At 43.2% G+C, this 16,637-nt stretch overlaps 1 protein-coding gene across 9 annotated transcripts in view; it reads left to right on the top strand.

Annotated features, from left to right (window-relative positions):
* Positions 1 to 16,637, top strand: part of ACSL6 (acyl-CoA synthetase long chain family member 6) — a 131,696-nt gene that overhangs the window by 64,585 nt on the left and 50,474 nt on the right. For all 9 annotated transcript variants that reach the window (XM_077326879.1, XM_077326880.1, XM_077326882.1 and 6 more), the window contains 5 exons: positions 1,321 to 1,541; positions 6,858 to 6,972; positions 13,454 to 13,518; positions 15,430 to 15,531; positions 15,620 to 15,719. In XM_077326879.1, coding sequence (XP_077182994.1) covers positions 1,321 to 1,541; positions 6,858 to 6,972; positions 13,454 to 13,518; positions 15,430 to 15,531; positions 15,620 to 15,719 — 603 coding nt within the window. The remainder of the gene's footprint in view (positions 1 to 1,320; positions 1,542 to 6,857; positions 6,973 to 13,453; positions 13,519 to 15,429; positions 15,532 to 15,619; positions 15,720 to 16,637) is intronic.

The following is a 16,637-nucleotide window of genomic DNA, read 5'->3' as shown; positions in this document are numbered from 1 at the left end:
ATATTGCTCTCTTTAAATATTTGAAAGGCTATCATTTGGAGGAGTGTAGGGAGCTATTCCTGTTGGCAGCAGTGGATAGAACTCATAATAATGGGTTTATCTTATAGGTGGAAAGGTACCTGCTGGGTATTAGGGAGAAATTTTTGTTTACCATAAGAATAGTTCAGCAGGGGAATCGGCTGCCTCTGGAGGTGGTAAACTCGCCCTCACTGGCAGTATACAAGCAGGAGCTGGGAAAACACTTGATAGGGATGTTTTAGTCTGGTCTAGCATTAAGCAGGGGGTTGGATTATGATCCTATATCAGACAGGTTTAGATTGGAATCAAATGGACAAGTAGTATTATCAGATGCTAGAACTTTCAAGTGTCCTCAAGGATGTACAAGCAAGCTTAAAAGTTTTAGCTCTAATCTAATTTTCTGTTATTTTACTTTCATAATAGCCATGAAATGTTCTTTCATAGAAGTAGCATCTACTTCTATGGTGTATGTGCTGCCAAGTCATCACATGATGGCTGCTAGACTATAATGATATTTTAAATGGAAAAAGACTAAGCAAAGAACGAAAATCTTTTTTTTCAGGAAGCAACTGTTTCATGAGCTTCATAGTTCCTTCTGTTAGTAAGAGTCTGTTTTCATCAGCAGAGCCCTGGCAGCATCTTAGGCATAGCAAGCTTGAGATGGCCTATTATTACTTTTTACCATGATGACTAGAATGAGAGTAACAAGTGTCCCACCCCATGTCTGGGTATATTGTAAAGCAGTGGTCCCCAACATTTTTATCACCGGGGACTGGTCAACGCTTGACAATTTTACTGAGTCCCGGGGGGGGTAGTCTTTTGCTGAGGGATGCTGCCACCTGAGCCCCTGCTGTGCTTGCTTTCCCACCGGCGCCCCTGACTTCCCGCCATCCCCTGGGGGGCGGTGCCAGCAGCACCCGCGCAGTGCCATACCAAGGGGGAGCCCCAGCCATGGCGGCCGCCGGAGACCACCAAAGGTGAGCCGGCGGCAGAGTGTCAGGGCAGCCCGTGAGGCAGCAACTAGGAGGAGGAGCTGTGGCCCGGTACCAACTGATCCACAGACTGGGACTGGTCTCCGGACCGAGGGTTGGGGACAGCTGTTATAAAGAAGTGTAAGGGCCATCAAATATTGTGTGTCTTTGTGCTTTCCCAATCCTTGAAGGCAAGAAATGATGAGTTGGAGCTGTGACTATCATGGGAACATTTCATGGGAAAAGTAAAGGCTAGATCAGCTCCTTGTCTTGAACTGCTATTAATTTTACTTTGAGTTGCTCCTAACATCATCATTTCTCTGTTCTGCAGAGGTCGCCATTTCAATCTTTGAAAAGATGCAAGCACACGAAATCTTAAAAAACCTGCGGATTCCAGAATTTGATGACTTCAGCCAGTTTTTCCGAAATCTGCCTGCTACCACACTTGTAGGCATTGGTGCCTTTGCAGCTGTTGTTGCATACTGGCTGGCTAGCCGGCCAAAAGCAGTGAAACCCCCATGTGACCTCCTGATGCAATCCAAAGAAGTTGAGGTGAGACTACTGCTCCTTGCAAAGGACACATTTGAATGCTATGATGAAAATGTTAATGCTGTGCTTTTATTAATAGATAACATGCCGCTTAATTCCATCATCTTTTATAATATTCATAAGCAGCAATCCATGACAGTGAAATTAATATACTGTTGACTGTACAATTACTTTTTTCTGGGCCAGAAGAACAACATGTCTTCTGTATACCTGGCATGCTATGACAAGCCATTTCTATTATAATTTTAGGGGAACCAAGTTTTTTTTTTTTAATTAAATTCCCTCGATTTCCAGATTTTCCAAAAACTGGGCATTTGCAGCTGTGAGGTAAGTTTTGTGGTACACAAGTAGGATATGTAGGTCACTGAGGCAGGAAGTGTCTATTAGCCACAAAGAAGATTTGTTTATTTTCAGATTGGTTTCCATGAACAGATCAGCAGCGCAGGACTCCAGATACATAAAAGAGAAACCTGGTTGGGGCATTTTAATTTAGAGAGTAATTTCAGTTTTCTTTAGTCTGTCAAGCATAAAGAGGCTTTTACTGATTAGATTGGTGGTCCCTCAAGTATGCTAGCCCCAGACCATGGCCTTAAAGGTCAGAACCAAAACCTTAAACGTGATCCGTAACACAACTGGCAACCAATGCACAGCACAGGCTGAATATGAGCCCTCCATGATGTTCCAGTGAAGACCCTCACAGCCACATTTTGAACCAGCTGCAACTTCCAGGTTAAGGATGAGTGCCAGGCAGCTTAGAGTGAGTTACAGAAGTCTAGCCTGGAGGTGACTGTTGTATGGATTACTGTGGCTAGGTGTTCTGGGGCCAGATAGGGCGCTAGCAGCCTCACTTGGTACAGGTGGAAGAATGCCAGCTTGGCTACCTTGATGACTTGAGCCTCCCTGGAAAGGGAGGCATCAAAAGTCACCCCTAAATTCCTGGCTAAGGTAGAATCTCCAATTGGACCCCATCCAGGCTAGGGAGATGTGCTTCCCAATCTGGATTCTTCCTCCCCACCCATAGGACCTATGTCTTGGAAGAGTTGAGTGCCCATCTTCTGCAATACACTTAAAAAGATATAACTCTGTTTAGGATCGCTGAAGCAGTTGTCTACTAATGCATAGTGAAAGTTTGGCAATAAATAGATTTAGATTGATTTCAGTCTTTGTATGAATTCCAATCCTATAAAGCGAAGTAGTTTTTCATGCAGTCACTTCCCATTTGCTATCTTCCACAGAAAGGAGATAGTACTGAAGGTGTAGCCATCCAGATATAATTGAAATGTTTAAAATATTTATTTTATGGACAACATGAATGATGCAATGAAACTCCCTTGAGCCTGTCTTTGTTTGTAACATGCTTTGTGATCTTTGGAGATAGATTTGTAAAATAATAAGGGAGACTAATTATACTACTGAGATTCCTTTTATTATGCTCAACCCCTCTTATTATTTAAAATCTTATTATTTAATATATATATATATATACATACATACATACATACATACATACATACATACATACATATATACATACACACACATACACATACACATACACATACACATACACATACATATATACATATATACATATATACATATATACATATATACATATATACATATATACATATATACATATATACATATATACATATATATATATATACACACACACACACACACACACACACACACACTAAAACTACCCCATGGAAATTGTGTACTTCCATCCCTAAGGCTTTTAAGGGGTACTTAATTTAGAATATCCTGGTGGGGCTATGAAGTCTTACTGAGTCATGTGGAGTTTTTCATCAGGCGTTTTTGTGTATCAAGAATTGCTAGGAAAGAACACAGCAAATTTAGAAAGGGAAATCAAGGAAGAGAATATTGAAGGGCATATATTCTGGACAATTGATCTCATATATAAAGGAGTTTCTGGTTGACTACTGCTCTGATGTGTCATAATTGGACTTAGTTTTTTCAGGCTGATTAGCAAAAAGACCAGCCACACAAAACCCAGTACCAGCTTCAACTGACATTGAAAAGGAGGTTCAAAAATCTAATCTGACTGATAATGGGATGAAGGTACTTCCAGTATTATTAGTTACAACATAATCTGAGATGCCTGGATTTAAGTGTTATTATTTCCCATCCTGCTTTGCCTAACTACTACTTCATTCCCATGAAATGATGGGCAAAAGTTAAAACAAGTGGGGGGGATGGGACTGTACATGTGCTCTTGATCAGGTTGTAGGGTACAGCTTAAGAGGTCCAAGCACAAAACTGTGCAAGGCATCAGTCTCTCTACATATTTGTCTACTTACTGACCAGCCTACCTACATGCCTCCATTACTCCAAGGAGCAAAGGCAGGCAATAATAATAATAATAATAATAATAATAATAATAATAATAATAATAATAATAATAATAATTTTGTTTTTAAATCTTGCTTTTCCTTGGTCAGCTCAGGGCAGGTAACATCAGATTTAAAACAACCAATACAAAGTAAGTTACATATAATAAAATTTAATCAAATGTAAGTTTAAATTTATAGTAAAATCTGGGGGGGTGGGGAGTTAGTCAGTGTCTGGTTAGTCAGTGTCTGGTTAGTTTCCAAGCATAAAAATGTGTTCTCAAGCAGGGAGACCAGCATCTTCTTGATGTTATTTCCTGCCCTCAGTTGTAGGTTTGGTGGAACAACTCTATCTCACAGGTCCCCTGGAACTGTTTAAGGTCCCAGAAGACCCTGATCTCACTACATAGAGCATTCCACCAGCCAAGACCAGGGCCCAAAAAAGCTCTGATCCTGATTGATGCCAATAAAACCTCTTTGGGACTCTGGATGTCTAGCACATTTTGATCACATGAGCTCAATATTCTTTGGGGGGCATAGCGGAAGAGGTGGTCCCCAAAACACAGGGGTCCCACACCATGTAGAGCTTCGAAAGTAAGAATCAGAACCTTGAACCTGATTCTGTCTCCAATCTGGAGATAGAGCAGCTGAGAGATCACAGGAGTAATTTGGTTCCGATGAGGACACGAGCTACCACATTCTGGACCAGTTGGAGCTTCCAGAGCAGCTTCAAGGGCAGCCCTGTGTAAAGCAAGTTATAGAAGTCTAGCTGGAGGTGACAGTTGCCTCGATCACGGTGGCTAGGTTGGGTGCCAAGAGGTAATGTGCAAGTTGTTGTGCCTGATGAAGGTGGTAAAACACCCAATGAGTGACATTTGTGGCCTGAACCTCCATAGATTAAGAGACATCCAGGCTCCTGACAGTGGCTGAAGGTGTTGCACTACTTCCCCCTCAGCGTGCTGACAAAGCCAGAGAACTTCCATCTTAGCTAGATTTAACTTCAGCCAACTTAAGCAGGTCCGCCACGGCTTCCAGACATTTGACCAATGAATTTGGGGGTGTAGATAGATTGCTGCCCATCAATAGAAATAGCTAGGTGTCATCAGCATACTGATGGCAACCCAGCCCAAAACCCCAGACCAACCTGGGTGAGGGGGCACATGTAGAGGTTCAATAACATCCAGGAGATAGTATCTCCCTGTGAGACCCTACGTACTTGAGCCTGCCACTAGGATTTTCTCATTTTGCACTTTTGCCTACACAGAAACCTTGTGAGGAAGGCTTGGCTAAGAGAAGAAGACTGGCCAAAAGTCACCCAATGAGCTACATGACTAAATTGAGTTTGAAATTTGTTTTCCCTAGGCCTGCTGGGGTTTTTTTTGGCAAGATGTATTTCTACTGACAACAGTTCCTAAAGCTGATCCTTCAGAGTAAAAGTACAGTAAAGACATGCATGCATCATAACCATCTGAAAACAATTCTCAGTAGCCATTTTAAGTAGTCTTTACCAGCTGTCTAAATCAATGGAGATTAAGCTTGGCAGGCTTCTTTGAAAGGTGAATTCCACTATGGAAGGCTAATGTTCAGAAGGGCCATATTCCTTCTAGTTATCCACCTTATTGCTGAAAGGAAGTTCACCTTGAGCTGATCTTGATTGGAAGCTATTATATGACATCATGATTAAGATGGTTCGATAAAGATCTGAGAGACTCGGGTTCAAATCCCCACTTCTGGAAACTTGCTGGGTAACCCTGGACAAGTCACCTAAGCTACCTTATAGGATTGTTGTGAGGATAAAATGGAAGAGGAGAATGATGTGAGCTTTGGGTCTCCATTGGGGAGGAAACTGGGATATAAATGAGTGAATGGCTTGAGTGAGACAGGCCCTGCAGGAAATATCCATAAAGGAAGCGCAGATGCAGAAAATTACTGGGATCACTGATAAGGGAAATGTTAAGCAGGAATGTATGTTTGGTATGTGAGAGTATCTGCATGATTGGGTCAATCAAAAGCGAGCTTTTCATCTTGCCCAGCAATGCTTTTCTTCACTGTGCCCTGTTTGTTGTTGTCATTGTTGCTTAACCTTCAGGTTCTGATGAACATCTTGTCCAGGAACAACTTTTTCTTCATAGTCCTGCCCCTCCCCCCCCATTGCTTTTGCATAATTTACGTGTTCTGAGAAACTTCTGAACTTGCTTACTAAGTGTAAGTTGTGCTTTTTTAGTTGGTCATAATAAAGGCACTGCTTTTTAAAAATCAATTCTGTAATGGAGTAACATGGGTACTTATGTTTTGTCTGTGTATGAAGATGCAAACTCAACAGTACCTTAAAACCACAATTTGCATACAATAAGAGGTAATTGCTGAAAAATTCCACTTATGTTGGGTGGTTTTTATGTAAGAATATTTCCATAGAACTGTATTGATTTTTCTGAACACTTGTTTTGGGTCTTATGTCTCCAAAATATTCTCACTGCTGTCTGCAGGAATGCTCCCTGTCGGTACTGTTATGGAATTAAATGTATATTTCATGTATATTGCTGCATCATTCATGTTATCCAAAAAGTTGTCAGAAAAAAATTCAGGGGCTCCCCAGTATGATACCCATGGGCTCCATGGTGTCTACTGATACTTTTCCAGGCACCCCCCAAATGTTTTTAGAAGTGGGTGGAGCAGGTAGGGCTTTTGCCCAGCAAGGATTCTGATTGGCCATTGGAGATTTCATTGTGTGCATATTCTTAAAATTTTTATTTTAGCAGCAGCTGCCACCACAGCACATGAATCTTCACCATATGACTGAAGGTAGGCTGCAGAAGCCATTTTGTGGCTGTCTCTACCTCCTATGGCAGCATCTACCATACCATGTCAGAATCAGGCTCAAAAATGCTGGGGACTCTTGCTCTCGTTAGATTCATATCTCTACCAACTCCTGATCTCCCTTTGTTATCTTGTCCTACTCTAGGGCTGGGATGGTGCTCGAAGATCTGTAATAGGTGACACTTCACAATTGTTAGCATACTACTACGATGATGCGAGGACCATGTATGAGGTCTTTAGAAGGGGTTTCAATATATCCGGTAAGTATTTGAAAATGATAGTGTTTGGCCATACATTGAAAATGTAATTTATTTAACATTGTATAATTCCTGATTCCATTCCCTTGAAAGATAGTAAGACATTCTTTACTAAATAGTGGATGTAGTTGGTTGCTGTTGCACTAATTTGTGTCATAAACTCATTTATTCTTTGCCATTGACCAAGACTAGGCCATTTCCCATGTGAGCTGTGAGTAACCATAATGTAAAAATACAGCTGCAGAAGGTAGTTTTCTGTGCACAAAGGGCATAACCTAAGAGTGGAGGCATGTTATTTCATTCAGGTAAAACACAATGGAACATAGAGTTGCCAGGTCTGGCTTGGCAACCAGCAAAAGACTGAGGAGAGGAGAGTATTTTATATGATTGACAGGAACAGTGTGACATCAGGGAAAACCCATAAGTGATATCACCCCTCTCTAGCAATTGCTGGGAAGACTGTGTTTTCCTGTCCCCCCTGGAAGTAAAGTTATTATATTGGCCTGGTGGCCATTTTTAATTTAAGAAAATTTACACTACTGCCATGATCAGTGGGAAAGAGCTTGGGAGCAGGAGAATCTTTACCCATCCCAGGGGGCTTGCAATTCTAATGGAATAACATTTAATTTTAATAATTTTAACGTTTTAACTTTTATTGATTACTGAAAGGATGTATATTTATGAACTGCTCTGATGATGTGATCATTCACAAGGGTGCAATATAAACATCTCTACACTAATAAGGTAAATATTAAGAAAACAGTCTCTTCCTTTAATACAGCCTGTTGGCAGGACTACAACCACACCCCTGCATCAATAACCTCCTGTTCTTCTGGGTCATTTTTAAAAGCAAGCTGCTCCTTCCCAAGTTACCCCAATGTATGTTCCATCATTACTGTTGTTCCATCAAGCAAAATCCATGCATAGTATAATTTAGATTTTATCTGCATACTTCTCTAATGTTAGCAAGTAGCAGTCCACAAATGATACATGCTCATTTTCTTTATTCACATTTTTTGTTGTTGTACTTTCCCATTTGGGGCTCATTTGATTTTTTTTTCTGTAAGAAACTAGAACAGGGACACTCAGTAAAGATGACTGGCAGTAGATACAGAAGAGAAAAAAGGAAACCAGTGCCAGGGAGTACGAGTGCCAGGAGGCAACATCAAGAGAAGGGATTAGACTCTATTAACAGGACTTGGCTGTGGGAAGTATATGATATAAATGTGGAGGTGGGGCTGATGAGAGGACTGTTTCATCTGAATATCTCTACTCAACTTCTTTTGCCCATACTGGAGTCCAAGATCTGCTTGACTTCACAGTGGGTGTGTTCATCCACATATACCAGAATTGGAGCATTAGGACCAGAATGCCATTTATCCGGTTCAGGAGCATGGTATAGCATGCTACAATGAAACACAGGATGGACATATTTACATCTTAGGCAGGGAGAGTTCCACAGCCACTTCATTAATGGTGAAAGCGCCCTAGTTTATGGGAAGGCTGCTGGCAGCAAAGATGCTTGGTAGACAAATAAACCTGGTCCCTCACCTTCCATAGGAACGCATTTCTTGTCAGCCCATTTTTTGTATTCCTCTTTGGCCATGTCCAGAGTGGCCATGATGGTCAGCCAGGCTGCCTGGATGTGGACTGCCCACTCCTTCAGATCCAGAGGACTGTCAGGCCGAGGGACCCAAGTGGGTGCAGCCAACACATTGGTCCCATAAACTACCTCAAAGGGGAGCATCCCCATGTTAGCGTGGAACCTATTATTATAGGTGAACTCAGCAAGTGAGATTAGGTTTGACCCAGTCATCCTGCTGGTAGTTAACAAAGCACCAAAGGTATTGTTCTAGGACCTGGTTAACCCACTAGGTTTGTCTATTAGCCTGAATTCAGGGCTTGCTTGATCCCCTGTGATGCCAGGAGCTCCTGCCAGAACTTGGAAATGAACTGTGACCCTCTGTCTCAGATTAACTTGTGGGGCAACCCAGGGATGCCAGTTTCTGGGGCATAGGTAGGAAGGTACAGGGCACAAAATGGGCTTGCTTAGAAAACAGGTTCACAACCAACCATGGAACAATCTTGCTGTGGCTGAGGGGAAGAGCCGTAATGAAATCCATGGAGACATCACTCCAGGGGTGGCTGGGGTCTCTACACATGAGCCCCCATGGCTTGCTTCCTGCCCTTTTGGGCAAGAGACACACGAGGCAACCTTGCCCATAAGATTTTACATCCTTGCACAGTGAGGGCCACCTATAATGTCACTGCACCAGGTGGAGGGTTTTCACAAAACCAAAGTGCCCTGTTGCCAATGAATCATGACATAATTTCAAACCTTCAGGCTGGGCAATCATGTAGCACCAATCTACTTGGCAAAAGAGTCCTTCCCATTCCTCCAGGCTTGGGTGGAGCATGAGAAACTCAGCATCCCTCCCCAAATCTTTTTGGAGCCACACAGTGGGAGTGACAAGTTGGAAAGCTGGTCCTGCCCCCACTGCCTGGCTTCACATTACTGCCACAAGCCCCAGGTGGGTGCATGTGAAGACTGAGCCAATAAGTCAAGATGTCATCAATATAAACCAGGACCCCCTTGTACAACAGATCATGCAAGACCTCATTTATGAGGTTCATGAATACTCCCGGTGCATCACAAAGTATGAACAGCATAACGAAGTACTCCAACTGTCCTAAAAAGGTAAAGGTAAAGGTATCCCCTGTGCAAGCACCGAGTCATGTCTGACCCTTGGGGTGACGCCCTCTAGCGTTTTCATGGCAGACTCAATACGGGGTGGTTTGCCAGTGCCTTCCCCAGTCATTACCGTTTACCCCCCAGCAAGCTGGGGACTCATTTTACCAACCTCGGAAGGATGGAAGGCTGTCCTAGGGGGTGTTAAATGCCATTAAGGTGCTCATGACCCTGTTTTATTCTCCCTCTGTAGTACACCTCCCTCAGGTTGAGCTTGGTATAGATCCTGCCTGACTTCAGCTGTCCCAGGAGATCCTTTATAAATGGAAGAGGATATACATTTGAAGTGAAAATGGCATTTAGCCCCTGGTAGTCACAATTGCAGGGACCCATCCTTTTTCTATACTAACAGCACTGATACCACCATATACAACATGGTGGGCCAGATAAAACTTTGGGTTAGGTTTTTATCCAAAAACTTCTGCAGCTCCTCCATCTCCCATGGAACTGTAGAATAAATCTTTGTGCTTGGTAAAGGCTCTCCCGGTTTTAACTCACTGGCAGAGTCTGTGTTATCGTGGGGGGGGGGGTTGTCACACTCCAATTCATCAAACACCTCCCCTAATTACCACTACCCTTTAGGCAGCCCCCCCTTGCGGCTCAGCCCTGCATGTTCAGTCCTGGGAGCAGTTGCAATGTTGGAATGCTCCTGGGTGCTTCCTCCTAGAGCCACTGAGCGGCAGGGAGCCTGACACCCCAGATCATTGGTAGTCATTACTTGGTACCACCAGCAGACACTGGGATCATGGTAACAAAGCTAATCCAGCCCCAGGACAAATGGGAAGGCCGCCCCCAGGGCCACTACAGGTTTCTTTCTCTCCAGTGTTCCTCAGTGTCTAAGTGGAGGGGAGCCATCTGATCTGTAGCTGCCCCCTCTTTTGAGAAATGTCTGTCTATCTGGGCAAACTGAATTGGACTTTTTGATTCCTCAAGGCCCACTCCCAGCACTTGGAACATCTGAGGATTAATTAAAGATTAATTAAAGTCCGGGTGCACCTGCAATCCAGAACCCCTTGAACTCAGATCCCCACTCCTGTCTCTGTATCAGAAAGTGTCACAGGAACTAGCAGGAGAGGGATGGGACTCACCAATTTCCCACCCCTGTATGGGACCTACCAACAGGGCTGTCTCATGGCAAGTTGGCCCCGTTTCCCACTGGTTTGTGACTCTCAGCTGCCTCCTGTTCAGAATCCTCAGATGATGGTGGTGCCAGATGTTCATCCAGCGGAGTCAGGAGCACCCAAGCCCCCTTTCTAGGCATCTTTTGGTCCCCAGGTGAGGTGGACAGTTTCTTGGGAGTCAGCAAGGAGCCTGGCATAGTGCCCACCACAGGCAGTTTCACCCCTTTCTTTGATGGGCAGTTGGTGAGGAAGTAGCTGGTTCCTCTGCATCCCAAATGCAGGCCTTCTCCCACCGTTGTTGTGCTCTGCTGCATCTGAGGGGTGTGTGCACCAGGGTTCGGTTTTCCAATACACACCAGCACGCTTCTTTGCCACTTCCCCAGCATGCCAAATCACCACCATTTCCATGATCCAGAACCAAGTCTCTATCTCCTCTGCAATACACACCCATCCCAGCAGGGTGGTGGGGTTCTGCTGCCCCTTGCAATGCCACAGGAGGTCGGGACACAGTCCATTGTGGAAAAACTGGACCTTGTTGGTCTCATGCGAGTCATAGACTTTGGCTGCTAGGCAGTGGACCTCAGTGGCATACTGGGAGACTGTCTTGGTCTCCTGCACAGCTGTTCTTAGATGATGTCTTCTTGCAAAAGGTCTTCAAAGTGCAACTCAAATTCTTGCATTAATTGTTCTTAGTTCAGGAGCTCTGAAGCATCCAAGTCATGTAGCCCCACATATCAGTCTGCTACCTCTTACTCCAGAAATGCATCCACATAGCGCACTCGAGATACACCATTGTGGAAAAAATAGCTACACTTATCCATGCAGGCTTGCACGTGAACAAGGAAAAATGTCACCAACCCATTGAAGTCGGTGCAGACTTCCACAGCTTAGGGAACCCATCAGAACCAGGAGCCAAGACGGTATTCTCTCCGGCTGAGGGTGGGGGGCAGCAACTGTGGCAGTAGTTGTTTTCATAGCCACTGCTGAGATCCTGGCCTCATCCTCCAGGTCATCAGTATATTGTTCCAGGACACAGTGGGCTTATGTCCTCAACTTGGCCTCATTTCCCATAAACAGTGTTGCCATCGCCCCCGACATGTCCTCCCGCTGGACTTTGAACAGTGTTTCAGCTCAAGGAACTCCCACCGCAGCGTTTTTTCCAAATCAGAGCAGCTGTGGCAACACAACAAAACATATGTTCTTAATGACAGGGTTAAGCCTTAAATATGTGAAGTAATAGTGTTTTAGAGCATGTGAAGAGTTCCTTTGTGTCCATTGCTGTGTAAGTGTATCAGGATGTCACATTTCTAGGTAATGGATTCTAAATGGATTTAGGTCATTGAAATTCTTTCCAGTTGTCAAACAGAAATTTTGCCCTTACCTCTATTCATGTTCATAGCTCTTCCTTGTTGCCATTTTTCTTCATCGAACTCTGAGGAATAGATAAAGAACTGTCATCTGTGACAATTCACAGCTAAATATTATTGCCCCATATATTTTCCTCCTGCTTTTCCTTCCACAGTATGCTTTTGTCAGGAGGATGCTTAACTGTATAAAAGTCATGTGGGATGTTTTTACATAGTGGTTCATCATAAACCTTGTCAGTAATTTGATCTGTCCAACCATAGCAGTCAGAACTAAGGCAAATCAAATTTTACAAGCTGCAAAATTGTCCTCGGCTTAATCCTCTGCTTTTATGGAGCTAGAAAAACTGTTGTTTCACTTTAAATTCTATTTAGCTTTTTGGGGGAGCAGGGGGATAAACAGTAATCTAACCATCATAAGGTAAATGTCTTTTATTCAACAACAACATAAGTAAATATGTATGTAGAACTTGAGATAGTGTTACCAACACTAGAGAAGTTGAAACAAAACTAATAATGCTATAATAATTATAGCAACTGAGAATTGTGGGCAAGTCTGACAATATAGCCACATCTCCTAGAATTCTTCCCCCCTATAAAGGACTTTGGCTTGTATTCGTATCCCACTTTCCATAAAGACGGACACAGGATGAAGATGATGACAGGTGTTTTCTCACAATTCACCCTCCTTGTACAAAAGGAAAATTAAACCATTAGGAGTGGAATATTTACATTGAAAAGCATTGATCTGATAATGATGCTTGGTAAATAAAGGACTGGAAGTGCTTAATATCACAATCGCTTCCTGATTTTCAAATAAAAACTTCAAATGGCTTTTAAGAGAAATTTTAGAAAGAACTTTAGAAAGATAGCTTCATCTTTAATTTGATAACCTAGGCGTGAACTCTTGCATTTCAGAAGCACTCACAGACTGCTTATGCACTGGGAACTTCACTGCCCCAGCTCCTGTGCAGGAGCACAAATCGGGGGTGGACGATATGCACCAGGCCAAATGCTCCCCCATGTGGGTGCAGGAAGAGGTGGGACAACCTGCCACGACTAAAACTCCAGCCTGCAGCCCGGCATGAAACCTCCAGTGCATAAACGGTCACAGCGATAACAATAGTTGACTTATTTTTAAGCATGCTATTCTATTAAAGAAAACTCAAGGGATCTGAAGAAATGCATTATTAATAGTCTTCAGGGAAAGGGTTAGGTACTTCTCACTCACTCCTGTCTCTTTTCTTCAGAGAATGGTCCCTGCTTAGGATTCAGGAAACCCAAACAGCCTTACCAGTGGTTGTCGTACAAAGAGGTGAGCTTCCTGTTGTTGTTTGTTTCTTGTTGGAACAACAGAAAGGCCAAAGGAATAATTATGGATTAATTGTTCTGGTAGAAGACTCAGCATGAGGGCTGTAGTGTGCTCCTCCCCCACACAAAATGGAGACAAAGAGGAGCCAGTTTTTTTTAAATAGAGCAAGCTGTGCAAATTGAGCATGTCTGCATGTTTTGCTGATCTTCCTTTCTGCTACAATGTGAAGCATTGCATGGCGCTATTCTTTGCTATTAGCTGCTAAGGAAGAGAAAGTTCCTGCTTTGCCTTTTGAAGAACTTGGATTCTTTTTGGTGAAAAGGGGGCAAGGTGGGAAAGAATGGAAGGAATGGGATAGCTGGATTGTTGGGATGAGTCATGATCCACAGAGGTGGTCCCACAAGAACTATGCAGACACTGAAGCCTGACCACTTGGTGTAATAGTTAAGAGCAGCAGCCTCTAATCTTGAGAGCCGGGTTTGATTCCCCTCTCCTCCATATGCAGCCAGCTGGGTGACCGTGCCAGTCACTGTTCCCAGAGCTCTCTTAGCCCCACCTAGCCCACAGGATGTCTGTTGTGGGAAGAGGAAGGGAAGAGGAAGGGAAGATTTTTGAAAGCTGCTTTGAAAATCCTTTGGATAGTGAAATGCAGGGTGTAAAAACCAATTCCTCCTCCTCTTATTATTATGTCTTGCTGAGTTTTCCTTTCCTTCCAAATTTTCATTGAGATTTTTTTCTTAATTTTTTCCCAACTCTAGCCACATCAGAGTTAACATCCTGTGCAATTTTACAGACCTGAGCTGCTTCCACATGGGGTATGAAAAGTTGCCCCAGATCCAGAAGCAGCAGTGGTGGCAACAGGTGGGCAAGGTGTCTGCAGACTTCATCGCTGTGCTGCTTGCTGTTGCCCCTGCCAACATTCCTCCCTGTCCCTCCGTCACATGGAGGGGGGAGGATTAGTACCTGTAGCCCAGCAACCCTTCTTTCCATATGAACCATGCTTAAGTCTACATCATGGCTCAGCTGGGAACAGAAATAAGTCCTGAAGGATGGGTGGGTGAGGAACTTAGTTTTGTTATTTGGAAGGTAGAATTTAGTACCTCCCTGGATTAGCTATGGATAGAGAATCTACATGAATGTTCTGCATGGTAGCAGAACGTTACTTTATTCTTTGAATCAGATCAGAAGATGTTTAAAGGACAAAACACTGAAAAACCCACAGGTCTTGCTCAGAATGTTATATGGAAGCTTCCCTCCCCTCCAAAAAAAGGGTGGTGGTCTCCATTCCTGAAATTTTGGCTGGTTTGCAGTAGTTAGGTAAACTAGGAATGTTCTCATAATTAGTATATGCATACTTGAACTGAACTAACTACATTTTGACTTTTAACCCCTTAAAAATAGTCTATATACTAGCTATTTGAAGGAGACAGGATAATCTGTTTGAATGCAATTATCAAATCCCTTTACTGTATTGAATACATGAACACATGAAGCTGACATATACTGAATGAAATCATTGATCCATCAAAGTCAGTATTACCTAAGACTGCCAACAACTTTGCAGGGTCTTAGGCAGAGGTTTTCATGTATTACCTGGTCCTTTTAACTGGAGAGTCTGGTGATTAAACCTGGGACCTTTGGATTGCAAAATAGATTCTCCATCACTAAACCACAGCCCTTCCCAATACATGAAAGACTAACACTCAGAAATGAAAAGTTTTCTTCAGCTATAGCTAGTCAGACTGTCACCATAAGAATTCACCCATGATGATGACATTTCTTCTGTATTGTGAGAGCTGCGTCATACATTATTCTAGTTGTTTCCCTGGAAGAGTTCAGCAACTTGAAAAGCACTAGTGGGTAGGAATAGTAATGCAGGCCTCTTAACTGCCGTGGATTTTCTTTAACTTTCAGGTCGCTGAAAGAGCAGAAGCATTGGGATCAGGTTTACTCCAACAGGGCTGTAAACCATCAACGAGTCAGTTTATTGGGGTCTTTGCACAGAACCGGCCAGAGGCAAGATTTTTTTCTTTAAAAATAGAATTCTATTCCAACATCATATTTATGCAGACTTTAACTTAACCCTTTCATAATCTCCTTCTAGTGGATCATTTCTGAACTGGCTTGCTATACCTATTCCATGGTTGTGGTTCCACTGTATGATACATTAGGCCCTGGAGCCATTCGCTATATTATCAACACAGGTAAAAAAATTAGATTCTTGGAGTGGGGGGGGGGGAATAGGTTTTTCAAGAACTGTTTTTGCTGTGTGAGACAAAAGTTGATTTGGCTGTTGAGAAGAATTACTTTAGAACTCCTTCACTTCTGAATTTTCAGTTCTAGTATAGTGCTAAAAGATAGCAAGAGAACCTAGCCCCAGTAAATGTTGATTGTCTATGGATGGTTGCTTAACTACTCATTGATACCAAATACCTGGCAATACCTTGACAGGATAATGTAGATAGTGAAATTGCCAAAGGGAAGTTTAGTTAACTCTAGGTGCTCAGCATGTACTTTCTCAAAACAGGATATTTTTTAAAATGCGTTGTGCTAAATGCAAGCTATGATTTTGAAGTAGTAACTACCCATAAAAATAGATAATTCTTTCTGTAGGGGAAAGAGACTGAAACATATTAGGGGTGTGTGCGGCGGCAGCCAAATCAGCCATTCCAGGCCGACGCAGCCACTGCTGTGCCACAGGGGAGGAGGGGAGGCATGGGCAATGGTGCACAACTCGGCGCACACACGCAGGCACGGAGCTCCACACCGGCATGAGTGCGCCGACTGATGCACTGGCGCCTGCATCTCCCCTCCCCCCTGTGGCACGGTGCTGGCTGCATCGGCCTGGAACGGCTGATTTGGACACTACCATGCACAATCCTAATATGGATACAGTGCTTTATGTGTTGTCTAGCTTTAACACTCTGTCATTTTCATGGGCTCAGGATAACTCCAAATCTGCACTAATCCATTGGCAATATGGTATCAGAAGAGTCCATATTTATATTACATCTTGGCTTTTTTGCTTGCAGCAATACTTTTGCATCAAATACATTCTATCAACCATTTTAGGAGAATGCAGTTGAACAATTTTAGAGTTTATTTGTTCTGCTTTGCTACTA

This window comes from Paroedura picta, chromosome 3 (assembly GCF_049243985.1).
Source record: "Paroedura picta isolate Pp20150507F chromosome 3, Ppicta_v3.0, whole genome shotgun sequence".
In the NCBI taxonomy this organism is placed as follows: Eukaryota; Metazoa; Chordata; class Lepidosauria; order Squamata; family Gekkonidae; genus Paroedura; species Paroedura picta.
Note: the sequence above shows the minus strand (reverse complement) of the source record. Positions and strands in the feature narration are given on the sequence as shown.